Source organism: Vicugna pacos, chromosome 10 (assembly GCF_048564905.1).
Source record: "Vicugna pacos chromosome 10, VicPac4, whole genome shotgun sequence".
In the NCBI taxonomy this organism is placed as follows: domain Eukaryota; kingdom Metazoa; phylum Chordata; class Mammalia; order Artiodactyla; family Camelidae; genus Vicugna; species Vicugna pacos.
Window position 1 is genome coordinate 41,456,542 of NC_132996.1, and position 15,049 is coordinate 41,471,590.

The 15,049-nt window shown below is 31.9% G+C and overlaps 1 protein-coding gene across 1 annotated transcript in view; it reads left to right on the forward strand.

The window, feature by feature from the left end:
* Window positions 1-15,049, forward strand: part of PRMT3 (protein arginine methyltransferase 3) — a 115,254-nt gene that overhangs the window by 39,691 nt on the left and 60,514 nt on the right. Inside the window, exon 10 of the mRNA XM_072969667.1 lies at window positions 2,448-2,547. Coding sequence (XP_072825768.1) covers window positions 2,448-2,547 — 100 coding nt within the window. The remainder of the gene's footprint in view (window positions 1-2,447; window positions 2,548-15,049) is intronic.

Consider the following 15,049-nt stretch of genomic DNA (forward strand, 5'->3'; position numbering starts at 1 on the left):
GATTAAATTTATATATATATATATATATGTGTGTGTGTGTGTATATATATATCTCATTAGAATACAACCAAAATCATCAAACATTTAGGGATAAATTGCACAAAATATGTTTAAGACATACACATTGAACAATGCAGAACATTACCAAGAGCTGATCCTAAAATTCACATGGAAACACAAGTGACCTAGAATGTCCAAAATAAAAGAAGAGTAAAGTTGAAGGACATACATTGTCAGACTTCATGACTTAATTTAAATCTATAAAAATCAAGAAAGTGTTGTATTGGCATATGGATATGCATTTAAATCTTGGGCAGAATGGAAATTCCACATCTAAGCCCACACATACATGCTTAATTGATCTTTGACAAAGATTCTGAAGTAATTCCACAGATTAGTGGTAGGATTTTTTTTTTTTAAACAAAGTCTTTTCAACATCATAGCAATAGGCATTATATATGGGAAAAATGATTATCATGCTATATGGAAAAATTAACTCAATATGGAAATTAAAAATATTTAGAGGAAAACACTGGTGGAAATACTTGATGTAGTGAAAGATTTCTTAGATATGTTACCAAAAACATGAACCACAAAAGAAAAAAATGATAAGTTGGTCTTTATCAAAATTAAAAACTTTGGCTCTTCAAAACATACCATTTAAAAAATTGAAAAAAGCCACAGGATTGTAGAAAATAGTCACTGTATGTAAATCTGACAGGGTTTTTATTCAGAATATATAGTGAACTCTTAAAATTCAGTAGTAAGAATACAGCTGACCTAATTTTTCAATTGGGCAAAAAATTTGAACAAAAGATAATTGAGGAATATGACCAATAAGCGTATGGAAAAAATAGTTGGTCATTAAGAAAATGCAATTTTTAACCATAATGACATCTTACGTAGTTAAAATTTAAAAGATCAACAATACTAAGTTGACAAGGCTGCAAAACAATAGCAATGCTCATAAATTTCTGGTGGGAGTGTAAAACTTGTGTATGCACTTTGCAAAACAAATGGGCAGTCTCTTAAAAAGTTCTGTCACTTCCATTTGATAGAGCAGTTCTTGTACACAAATGTTTACAGTAGCTTTATTCATTATAGTCCAAACCTGAAAACAATCCAGAATTCCATCCACAGGTGTGTGGATAAACAGAAGTGTTTTTATGCGTGCAGTGGAATTCTACTCAACAATAACTAAGAATGGAATTACTGATATACAGGAAAAAAATGCATGAATTTTTAAAGTATGCTTATCGAAAGGAACCAGACACAGAGGGTACATTCAGTATGGTTTCATTTATATAAAACTGCAAAATACAAATCTTAATATGTAGTAAAAGAAAGAAATTCAGTGGCTGCCTGTGGTTGCTTGTGGATAGGAAATTTTTCTGGGAAGGAGTATTAATGAATCTTTTTGAGAAGTTGGAAATGTTCTATAAACAGATGATGATGGTAGTCACCCAAGTATCTATTTTTTAAAGTCTGACAAAATTTATCCTTAAAATGCGCTTATTATTACGTATATACCTCATGAAGTTTGGGAGGAGGGGAGTCCTTCCTTTGTTGGCAGAAAAAAATCCTTTATAATTCAGATGTATATCCTTTGAAGATTAAGAATTTATTTATTTAACTAAATAACCTTAGTAACTTGCTTTTAGCTTTTTCAGATTATCTCTTTCACTCTATTACTTATTTGAAATTGCAAAAGGAGGTGGTGAAAAATAGGTGCTAATCTTGTGATGCAAGGATATAAAAATACCTAATGAATGCCATTGAACAAGGTTAAATAATTTATGATTGGAGTAGAATTTGAAGTTTTATACAGCATACAATATTTTGTTATTCATGATAATGCCATTATATAGTTCTTGAGGATGTGTACATAGGTTTTACAAATATTTTATCTTCATAATAGACTGTGAAGTAGTCAGGAAAGGTATCATCTTTCTTTTCTACACATGCGCACACATGTGCACACAGGCTCAGTGAGATTATTTTATTTCATGATGATCATTTAGTAGACAAGTGCTAGAGGACCTGGAATTAAGAGTAAGAGCTCCTGGCTCTAATTCTCTTTGCACTATGATGCACCACTTCCCTTTAAAATACACTTTCTTTGTCTCATCTGTCTCCACCTCTCCCTTAAAAAAAAAAAAAAAGACCCATTAACTTTATTGACGTGCATTCTTAATAGAATTGGGTTTCTTTTCATGCTTAAGTTTAGATACTGGTTCAGTTGTATTGTCGTAATAACCGGAAACATTCTTGGGGGTTCATAAAGTGACCAAAAAGCAAGTATAGTGTCCAGGGGATAAACAAGCTTTGAATAAACGTACTTTTGGGTTCCATAAAATAATATGAACAGTTGCCAAGAAATTATATAATTTGACTAGTTTTCAGAATCTATTTAACATACTAATTTAATTCATTATGACAATTTTCAGACTAAATAAACTTGAAGATAGTATTATACTAATTAAAGGAAAAATTGAAGAAGTTCGTCTTCCTGTAGAGAAAGTGGATGTTATTATATCTGAGTGGATGGTAAGTATTTGCAGAAGAAACTGATTTTATTAATTTAAAAAAAGCAATGAATAAAGTGGTGGGTTTTCTGCTTTTAATTATATTTGATAAATGGCAGAATGATGGCTTTACTTTAAAAACAGCTACCATCTTTTTATGGTAGTTAATTTTGAAATGGGACTTGTTTACTGGCCATTTATAATCTTTTAAAGAAGAGAATAAATTAGCTTTTTTACTTTTAAAGTCATAATAAAGAATTACTATTTTTCTGCTTCCTAGATTTGTAGATACCTAAATATGTTTGCCTAAAAGCCTCTAGGGACTAGTTAAGGACTTACTAGGACTGTTTACCTATCTTTCTGATCTATTAGCCAATGTAATCAGTGTCCCTTATCACATAAAGTAGAATTTATTGGCATTATTAAAATAATAAAATTAATATACATTATATAGCTTTATATTTTGCTTTTGAAACCACAAATCAAGGCCAGAGTATTTATTTTAAAATGTCTATAAAGTAAAATTAATGGTATTTGACAACTGATTTGACTTAATTGATATGCCACTTCAATTAAGGCAAGTATATAGTATTTCTAGAGATGCAAAGTTATTTTAATCGTCTGGAAAGTGGTAGGTTTTTTTTTTAATTGTTAAAGATGAATTATTATTCATTTTTATTAAATGAATGTATCAAAACTTCTTGAAAAGAATGAGTTTTGCTTTACAGTTATCTATAAATTTTGAACAAACATAGTAAGTAATAATTCCAGCAAAATAGTCTGATTTTAGGGAGTTTTTGAAATGTTCAGAATTAATGTAGTGGGTTTAATTTAGAGCCAGTGGCAGTCACTGTTGTTGGAATTTACTGTTCTGCATGTGAAACAGTGTGTTCATTTTTTTCATGATAGGGTTTGCTTTTAACAATTCTTGATCACAATGTCATCATTCTTCTTAATACCAAATAATTTGTATCACCATTCTGATTTCCCTTATAAAGTGAATGAGAAGGAATGAGTTGTTACGTATAATTAAAAATTCAGCATCTCTTTAAAGACTACAAAAAGATGCTTTGGAGAAAGCACATTTGAGGCATCTGCTTGGTAACAAATAAGTAGTTTATACCAAATATTGACTGCCATAATCCTCATCTCTCTAAGGACCATTTCATTTTTCTTGGAAAATGCATCTTTTAAACTACCCCAAATTACACTATAAAGCAGACTGAAAGACAGACTTCTTGCTGCCTCAGTTGAACATTTTTACATATCTGATTATAACTAGCTGGATAGTTCTCGCCCTGCCTAGCAGAATTAACCTTCTAGATATTGATGTTGTAGGAATTTTCATTCAAAACTTGAAAGACAATCTAGGAGTATTCATATACAATTGAAATTAGAAACAGTTAATATAATAACAAATAAAAACTTAGCTGGATTGACGAATTTGTGAGATTGTCACAATTATGATGTGAACTTTAGTGAAGGGTGTTATGGCCTTGGGTTTGTTTAACCTCAGATCCTCTTTACACCCTTCTCCTGCTTTCTTCTGTTCTGATGGAAGAGGGCAAACTCTGCGGGGGCTTTTCCTAGGCTCCAGTGACTGCCGGCTTCTATTGGCTTTTGGGAATCTAATGGGAAACACTAATGGGAGACTTTTATGGAAGGGAGAGGCCAGGACGTTTCTTTACTCTCTTTTGCCTCCAGTGATATTGCTGGCAGAAGGTGTTTCTTTTGTGGTTCCAATTCCCACTTAACAAACCTGTTGTAATTCCAGCATCAACTATGCAGCCCTGGCCCTGGGCTCTTTTAGAGTGCTTCTTCCTTTTGTTTCTCTAACTCTTCTAGTTAGACTCTAATTGATGTGAAGGGTACCTTTTGTTTTGGAGGATTGGTCAGGCATGATCTCTGCCTTTATCAGGAAAGCAGTGTCACACAGACAATACTGAGTCCCTGGAACCTAAGATGAAAGGAGCCAGTTGTTTGGAACCAAGATGCTTTCAGAAACCCTTTAGTATGGGAAATGTCCAGAAAGTGGTAACTAAGAACTTTATTTCTTCCTCTTCACAAGGGTATAACTTAGAGTTTTCTTATCTTACTGTCTGCATTTCCTTGTAAACAGTGGAGTTGGAGTCTAGCAGATTGTGTTAAATGTGTTAGGTGGAGCATTGGACACTGCAATTTATGGCAGTTACTCTAAAGCTGTCAACTCTGGATGGCCTTATTTCTCTAATGAAATTTGCACTTAAGCCTTTTTGAGTAGGTTTGTGGTGAGAAATTTTGAGTCATCTTTGTGCCTTGGCAGTATCATTTATAGTCTCTTCTGAATCCTGTAAGTCTCCTCCTAACTGTGATACTTCTACTAGAATTTCTGAACTGAGAAGCTGGAAAATTCTAGCTACATGATTAACAAGAAGCAGGTATGCTTCCTAAAATATATCCAACATTTTTTCAGACATTCCTACTTTGGCTTACACAATGGCAGGTGGCAAATAACTGACTATTCTAAATTTTTTTGAAAGCCACATTTTCATGAACCAACATTTAAAGTTTTTAAAATATATTGCATAGAATCCTCTTTGAAAGAGTTTTCTTCAGCAGTAAGGATGCAAAAATCTAGAATAATCCAAATTTAAACTACAGCATACTTTTTTTCTCTTTTTGAAAGTTTTTTCAACAAGGAGGGACAAAAAAAGAATATACCCTGCAGAATTGGGCACAGATGTTTAATGGACTTGTAATCTAATATAGCAATGTAGGCGTCATATCTATTGTGGAGATGTACATCTGTTTTCTTCTACTATGGTTCACTAACTGTTCCGTGGCTTAATCTAGATAAGTTTTTTGTTTACAGCTATTTATGAACTTTCCCTTTATTTTAGAAGATGCTCTTAGATAAGAATGTAATTTTATTTTTTATTCTAATTTTTTTTCTCTGTGATTTATCATAACATTTTGTGTATATTTCCCTGTGCTATACAGTGTAATCTTGTTTATCTATTCTACAATTTTGAAATCCCAGTCTATCCCTTCCCACCCTCTACCCCCCCATTCTAATTTTTTTATTTTTATTTTTATAAATTTTTATTGAAGTATAACATATATAAGAGAAAAATGTGCAAATAATACATGTATAGCTAAACTGAATTTCACAAAATGAATTTCCCACTTAATCAGCACCCAGATCATGAACCTGAAAATTAACATCCCCCCAGAAGCTCTCTTGTACATCTCTTACTGTCACCTACCCAAAGGAAACTACTAATCTTGGCTTAATAACACTGCAGATTAATTTTGCCTATTTTTGAACTTTATATAAATGGAATCAAATGTTGCTTAAAGAATGTAATTTTAAAAGCCGCATCATTCTGTTGGCATGTCATTTAATAAACTATCACTTGCCTCTTAGATTTATGAATTTCCTGATTTAGGCTTGCCTTTAATTTTACATTTTTATTGAATGAAACTTCTGTTTGTTTGATAAAATTGTTATCAGTTAAATAGAAACAGTTTGATCTCTATGGGATATTAATATTTAAGCTTATGAGGATCTGTTCCCATTTTTTATGTTTTGCCAAATAGAGCCATTCTTTATGACTTCTCATTTCTGACTGACTAATGAACTATTCAAAGTAAGCATTCCTTATTCTTGTCCTACAAGCCAGTCAAGCCAGATTGACTTATGTTGTGTTGTTGTTTTCCATCTATGTTTTCAGCATGACCCCCTTACAAAACATAGATAGGATCTCGGCACTGTATGTAAAATTGCCAGAGATGATTCTCATTTGGACATGTTGTTTTCTGTCAACAGGACCATCAGCAAAATGACACATTAGGTGAAGTTTAAGTTTCATTGACATGATCACTTATAATATACATTCAAATTGTCTGGAGTCCACTGTTGTAATTTTTCTATCTAGAATTGCTTTTCATGGAAGTGACCTAAATTTTTCTCATTATGTAAATAATTTTGAATTTGTCCCTAAAATTTAAGAATTAACAATCCCCTCCCATCTTGACCAGCACAAATGTGTCTGCGTAATACGTGTGCATTCCCATGCCCACACCCACAATGATGAATTATCCTTTGTTCATAGTGAATACTCTTTGTTTTTGGTAAATGCTTTTCAGGATTTTATAGCCTTTATCACTTAGAAATACAGCTTGTGATTTGATTTACCAACAGTCCAGAAACTGGGCCATGAAGCCTGTTGTAGGTCACGTTTTCAGCTGGTGGATGTTTTTGTTGTTTTTAGTTTGGTCTGGCAGTGAATCCTAAGTGGCTTTTCCTGATCTATTTTCTTGCCTTAAATGATACTATAATAATAATTATGTAAGTAGTTTAATAAGTTAGATAAGCTGAATTAATCATCGAGTTAAGGAAGGTATAGGAGATTAATTAACAACACAAATTTCCTATTGTGCAGGTACATTTTTACCTTTCCTGTCTTTGACAAAAAATATGCTTATGATTTGAATTTATGAATTTTTTAAAAAACTTTTTGTTTAGAGTTATATATATATTACTCTGAAATTTTAAGCTAAGTAAAATTGTACATGTTTAGTATGTATTGTTTTGTCTACTTAAAATATTTTCTAAGATAATCTCATATGTCCAGTGGTTCAAGGTAAGGAAATGTAAGACATGACTTTCACTCAACTCTGTACCACGCATTGCTATTTTTTTTCTTGCATTTCTTATTTCTTTGTTGTTACACAAGAGAAAGAGAAATCTTTTCACTGCAGGATTTCTGTTATTTTTTAAATCAATCAATGAAAATAATAATGAAAAATAGCAAAAGTTTAAAAATCAAAAATGAAGTACAGTGTTACATAAAATTAACTGTAAAAATGTTCTGTTGATGACAAAGTTACTGTTCTTTTAATATCTTTTATTTCTGTTTCTAAAGTCATGTTATTGTTAGCATTATTTTTGGCAGAAATAGTTGGCCCTTTAATGGAAGATACTGAAAATCAGTGACAGCAAAATGAGTATTAGCAAATTGCCTTGTTTCTCTTAATGTGATTTACCTTCCCTGTCTGGCGAACTGCTGGTAGTTCTGTAAGACTCCTCTCAGACGTTACCTCCTCTGTGAAGCTTTCCCTTTCTCCCCTCGATCACATATACAGTGTCTCTCTTCCCTCTCTTTTGCACTTTAGTTTAAGCTTCTATTACAGATTTTTACAGTGTATTAGAATTAAATGTACCCTTTTTTCATCTCTAAAACTGTGAACCAGGATTTACCTGTATATGGTCAGATTCTATCACAGGAATCAGCATTAGTAAATGATGAGGGAATGTGCATCATAATAGAACTTTCCCAGGTAGAAATTCACTGGCCACAGACGTGATCTTACAGGAAGGTAGGAACATAGCATGTAACGGGGTTAAGAACATTGCTCTGGAATCAGACCACCTGAGTTCTTGGCCATGTTTTGCCGTGCCTAGGTTTGTTACCGTGGACATGTTACTGAACCTCTCTGTGCCTCAGTTTCCTTATCTATAAAATGAAGATAACAGTAGTACCTACTTCATAGGGTTTTTGTGAGGATTAAATAAATTAATACATGTAAATGTCTTAGAACTTTCTGGCACATAATGAGATCTCAGTAACTAACCATGAAGTTTTGAAAGTTGTGCAAACTTATAAGCATTAACCAGTGAATGAGCTGCTTGACTAGATTATTCAATAAATGAAAGCTGAAAATGATAATATACTTGAAGTAAAGAATATTAATACTTGGGGGAAGAATATTCTTAGGGCTTCTCCCTTGGCTTACGAGCCCTTTTAAAAGTAGAAAACCCTGTGTTTCCATGGTTAGCATTTACTAATTGACTCTGCCTATAATGAGTGCAAGGAAGTATGAAAATCAGCTGACTCATGCGGATTATGTGTATGTTTCAAGAAAAATTCTGTTTGCTGTGCTGTGAACAATTTTTAGGCAATACTGGTAATACCCAAGCATTTTAAACAAAGTATAAAATACACATTTAATAGGAAATTGAGTACTATAAATATGAACAGGGAGATAGGTACAGGACTTGAACAATGAAAGGTAAATTGTGGTTTATAAGAATTTTTTTATAAATGTGCTGACGTCTGAATTAAGAATAAAATGAAAATAAAGAAAATTTAAATGTAATTAATAATAGGCCTCTTATGTATAATTATTTCAGCTTAAAAATCCCTTTACATTTGTTCTTACCTGCATTCTGAACCACTCCCCAACCTCTCCTTTATTTAATCTTAGTATTTGTTTAAATTAAAATTCAGATCACACTCTGCAGCCATTTTATTTCTTACTCTAGAGGGGAGACTTTCATAATAGTGAGATTTTGGCATCTATAAGAAAAATTTAATAACCCTTTGACAAAATCTTAAGTGGGTCTCAGGCTGTTTTATAGTGTAGGTGTATTTTTTTTAATGTAGTAATATGTAGTTCAATATATACTATTTATTTTCCTGTGCTTGAAACCAATCCAAGTGAAAATATTTAGTCCTTTAAGGAAAGTTGTTTATATTGAAACAATTATGTGTTATGGGTAATTTTTTGCTTTTGAAATATATTTTAGATGTTTTAAATCTTTTTTATCAAATTTCTGGAAGTTTCATTTGCCAAGAGATTCAGTGCATCATATGTGATTGATATTTTGGGTTTATTTGCTTTTTGGCTGTCCATAATTCCCTTTGCCATATTGCATTCTGGTTGTGCTTAAGTCCTATATGAATCACTTTTTAAAAAAAAATTATTTTGTTTAGTAAGTTGTAAATTATTCTAATTATGAAAATAAAGGGCATAAGTTATTCTGGGGTATGAATCAACTATCCTTACAAAAATATTTCAGTATGCTAGTTGGAGAACATGAAATATTTGTTAATTTTTATTTCAAACTCTAAAATTGTGTAGGAGTTACAAAAGTTTTTTTTTTTTCCAGTAATACTGTTTACTTCTACCTGAAAATGAAAGTAAGCTTCTAAAATTTAACAGTTTGCATTTGCAGACAAATGGACATTTATTACAAACTCAGACTGTTTCTCATAACTGAGTTGGCTCAGTCATAATTATTGTATAATTAGTGTGAAGTGGTTCTACTTTAGAATTCTCCTTAGACATATATTTGATTCATAAGCCCTGAATAATCATATAAATGCCACCAATTTGTAATAAGTAATACCTGCTCCAGTGCTCCACAGCCTGGATTTAGAGAACCTCCAATCATATTGTTTGAGAAATAACAAGTTAAATCTGTGTGAAGATTTAAGGGGGACATTATTAATATTTTAATTGAGTGGAATACATAATTCTCACAGATTTTTAAGGTAAAATATCTGCCTTAATACCTTTTTGAGCCCTTGCAGACCTGATTTTAGTAAGGTGCTCCCTAATTCCAATTCATTCTCTTTAGCTATTAGAAGTATTACAAGGGACAAGTTAAAGAAGCCATGACTTAGTTATTTTGAAACTAATTTAAAGGCCTTGATGAAGATAACTGTCCTCTTAGTTTTTCCTCCCTTTGGACATAGATCTTTCATACTATCTTTAATAGATTCTCCAAATTGATCAAATTTATACGGCGGGACTCTGACATCATTATTTATTTAGGTGAAATGAAAATTTTAGCTGCAGTTAGTTACATTAAATGTTTATCTGTTCTTATGAATGACTTTCTTGGCCTGCTGTCAATAGGTTACTTGTTTTGTGTAAATGTTTCAGTAGTTGGGATACATTGATTTGGTTTGCTATGTTTTCACTGTCTTTTCTCTATCCCTTTTTTGGGGGGGGTGTAATTAGGTTTCTTTCTTTCTTTATTTTAATGGAGGTACTGAGGATTGAACCTAGGACCTTGTGCATGCTAAGCATGCACTCTACCACTTCCCCTGGCTCTATCCCTTTTTAATACTAGAATATTTATTTGGGGACACCCAATTTAAAGTTATGACTATAACTTTGAAGTTGAATGAATGTGAGGTGATCAGACCTTTCCAGGAATTCAGTCTTCACCCTTATTTTTATTAATTTGTGCTTTTTTCCAATGAAAGTAAAAATAAACCTGAGGCTTAATCTAGTCCCTCAATGAAATTCCTGTTTAATCAGGAAATAATATGTCTTTTTTCTTGATCAGTTTTGCTAAGGGTTTATCATTTATTTATCATTTATTACTCTTTTGAAAGACCCCAAATTTTGGCTTTGTTGATTTTTTTCAATCATACATTTATTTTTTATTGTATTGATTTCTGATTTTATCTTTATTATTTCCCTCTACTTTGATTTGAAGCTTCGATCATTGATTTTCAGGTTTTTTCCTAATATTTTGCATTTGAGGCTAATATTTCTAGGTACTGATTTAAGTGATTTTTAAAAATAGTTCAAAGTATTACTTTTTCTGAAATGCTTTTATTTAAAAGAAAAACCCAACTACTGTCATATTTTAGAGTTAATCTACCATTACAAAAACAAAGGCACTGACACTTCTGCTCTTTGTGGTAAGGCTGACAAGGTGCTCTAATGGACTCTTACTAGAGACCTACAAAAACCCTAAAGAGCATACATTTAATAAAGTCTTTTATTATTATTATGGAAATCAGTTTTGCTATTATCCTCGCCGGCAGTCTGCTGTGAGATTACAAAGACGGAAAGAAATTTCACTCTTTTATATAGCCAAGCTGATACAACCCGTTACCTACATGTTCTCAAGATAAACAACAGTAGTGAAACTGTTTTTAATTGCTAACTTAGGGAATTTCTTTATGTAATTAGGGAGGGAGATTTTGGAATTCAATTATATAAAAATTTGAAAGGCAATGCATATCCAAATACTTAGAAATGTTTAAGAACTAAGTTTTAAATGAGCTTCTAGCTCATTTCAGCATTTTCTTCTATGAAATTTCTGCCTTTCTTTTGCTTATCATTCTATTTGGGATTTTTATCTTTTTTTAATTGAAGTCTATTTGATATACAATCCTGTGTGTGTTTCTGGTGCACACCTTAGTGATTCACTTATAAATATATATACTGTTTTTCATATTCTTTTTCATTATAGGTTATTATAAGATATTGAATATAGTCCCCAGTGCTAGATAGTAGGACCTTGTTGTTTATCTATTTTTTTCTGAAAGAGTTTCTTATATATTCTAGTTACCAGTCTGTTACCAGGGCTCATATCTTTTGCTTCTCCTTATTTCTGGGCACATCATGGAATTTAACTTCCTGTCTCATTTGAAGTTAGATGTGGCCCTATGTTTTGCCTGACTCCCTGAGTAATTATAATAAGCAGTGCCTCTTGTCAACCTGTAATACTAGAAATACATCTTTTTTTTGTTTTAAGTGATGATTTGGGTGTTTGTTAATGCAGGGTAACCTAGCTTGTCTTGACAGATACATTATTCTCTATCAGTTATGTTTTGGCAGTGTGTGGCGTGTCATTTCACTCTTTTGGCGTGATCTGATGAATAGATATTCTTAATTTTTGTGTATCAAATTTATCAAAATTCTTTATGGTCGAGTTTTTTGTATCTTTTTAAATAAATCTTTCTAGAATTGCCATTGTATATTTATTAGACTTATCTTCCTTGCTTCTTTTACCTCTTTCATTTTCTAATGTTTCCGCTTTCTGGGCTGCACTCTGGATAAGTTTTTCAGTTTAGTCCACCAGTTCTTTCTGAAGTTATTTTTAATAATCTGTTAAACTCCACTGAGTGTTTTATTTCTTCTTTTTACACTTACAGGAATTTTTTTTAATTGAAGTATGATTGATTTACAGTATTGTGTTAGTTGCAGGGGTATAGCATACTGATTCAGTGCTTTTGCAGCTTATGTGCCATTATAGGTTAGTACAAGATAATGGGTATAATTTCCTGTGCTGTGCAGTATATTCTTGTTGTTAATCTATTTTATTTATGTTATAGTAGTTTGTTAGTCTCATATCCTTAATTTGTCCCTCCCACTTTTCCTCTCCCCTTTGGTAACCACAAGTTTGTTTTCTATGTCTGAGTCTGGTTCTGTTTTGCATATTCACTCATTTGTATTATTTTTTGAGTATTTGTCTTTGACTTATTTCACTAAGCATTAAATTCTCTAGGTCCATCCATATTGCTGCAGATGGCAATATTTCATTCATTTTTTTATGGCTGAGTAAAGTTCGTGTGTGTGTATGTGTGTATGTGTGTGTGTGTGAGATATCTTCTTAGGCCAGTTGTCGCTTGATGGGCACTTGGGTCGCTTCTGTGTCTTGGCTATTTTATATAGTGCTGCTGTGAACACTAGGGGCATTGTACCTTTTTAAAAAAAATATATGTTTTCTGGATATATACCCAGGAGTGGAATTGCTGGATTATATGGTAGTTCTATTATTAGTTTTTTAGGAAACCTCCGTAGTATTTCCATATTGGCTGCACCAGTTTACATTCCCACCAACAGTGTATGAGGGTTCCTTTTTCCTTACATCCTCTTCAACATTTGTTATTTGTAGACTTTGATGATAGCTATTCTGACAAGTGTGGGTGATACCTTATTTGGTTTTGATTGCATTTCTCTAATAATAAGTGATGTTGTCCATCTTTTCATGCCTATTAACCATCTGTCCATCTTCTTTGGAAAATGTCTATTCAAGTCTTCTGCCCATTTTTTAATTGGATTTTGTTTTTTGTTTTTTGTTTTTATTCTTTGGTTCTTCTGAAACTTTGCTTATTATTATTTTCTTCAAGCCTCTTTCAATTTCATGAATTGTAAACATTCATATTTTATGTTTTGTGTTTTTAATTGTAACATTGGATATTTTTGCAGATCTGCTTTGCAACCGTTGTTTCTGTTGGCCCTCACTCGTGGTGTTTGGTTCTTGTTTGTTATTGATTGATGTTGTGCTATATATTTTTCAGGGAACTTTATCAGTTGAAAATATTTTGTTTCCTGAGTAAACAATTTACTAGGAAAATTTTTCAGTGTGAAAAAAAAACAGAATGAATGTTTTAGTTAACCTCATGTACCCATCACCCAACTGAACAATTATCAACACTTTGCCGTTTTGATCTAATCTGTCTCCATACTATTGTTTTGCTATCTCTTACTGATAAGAACTCTTTAAAATGTATATTCATTTTGCCATTATTGAGTCAAACAAAATTACTGATGTCATAATTCCATATTATATTCAAAAATTTTTTACTATCTAGTCTGTGTTCACATTTTCCTTATTGCTTCATGAATTTTATTTTACTTTTTCTTACATTTGATTTGTTTGAGTCAGGGCCTGGTTTCCACATACTGTATTTGATTAATTTTTCATGTATTTTTAATTAAGCTTTTTGTTTTGAGATAATTATAGTTTATGACATATAGTTATAAAAAAATAATACTGAGAGAGTGAGGAAAATAGCTCAGTGGTACAGTGAATGCTTAGTATGCACAGGGTCCTGGGTTCATTCCCCAGTATCTCCATTAAAAATAAGTCAATAAATAAAATTTAAAAATTTAAAAAAATAATACTGAGAGATCCTGCTCCTGTTCTGCTTCTATCAGCTGGGTTATGTGTTTACCAAGAGCTTATTATATTTGTTTGCCTACTTATTTATGAAAAATCAGTTAATACTAACATACACTGTTGAACAAGATTGTAAAAAAAAAATTACTGTTAAATAAAGCAGCGCAACAATTGTGAAAGACTAGGAGTGAGGGTGGGAATTGTAGAATTCAAAGATTGTCCACTTGGCAAGTAGATATTGGTAATATTGGCAAACAAATCTACGTTGATATGTTTTTACTTAAAATGTGTTGTTTTCAATAAACAAATGACCTATGGTCTCAATCACATTTAATAAAATTCTTTCTACAGTAAATCTTCTAGAACTGAGTATAGTGTTAGGAAAAAATGTCATCACATATTTATTATGCTTCAGAAATATGCTGAGAATTCAGGATTAGATTTCATAGGCTTGCTTATTTGTTGGGGGTAATCTTGTATTTTTACCTTTAAATAAATCCAGATAATTGATTGTCACTAGACTTTCTACAGATTAACTCTTCATTTTATTTTTGCCTTCCTATTGCCTCCCTTTTAAAATAATTATTTCTTCCTAAGGGTGTATCAGTAATTCATTTATTTGAACTGGAAAAAAAAGTTAGACAAGAGAAGCACCTTATTCTGAAAGGATTACAAGTTTCTTTTATCATTAATTTATCTATTCCAAGAAATTATCGTAAATATATATTTAAAAGGCGTTTTAAAATAAGGTTCCTATTTCAATTTATAATGTTAATGGTTCTTCTAGTTCCAGATTTGATCCAGTGTGTCCCTTTTGTAGTAATTAATTTTTGAAGTGTAAATGCAAATTTTAATTTTAAAAACTGAATGTCATTTTGGGAAGAAGAGTGCCCCATGAGCATCATGGGAGAAAATATCGGGTGTAATTCTCTTCCAGATGGCACCCCTACAGGTGAGGCAGCAGCCTGTGAAATTACAGTCTGAATTACACTGCAGATGAGCAGGGCATTTGGAGCAAAGCCTTCTGATATCAGTAATAAATGACTTG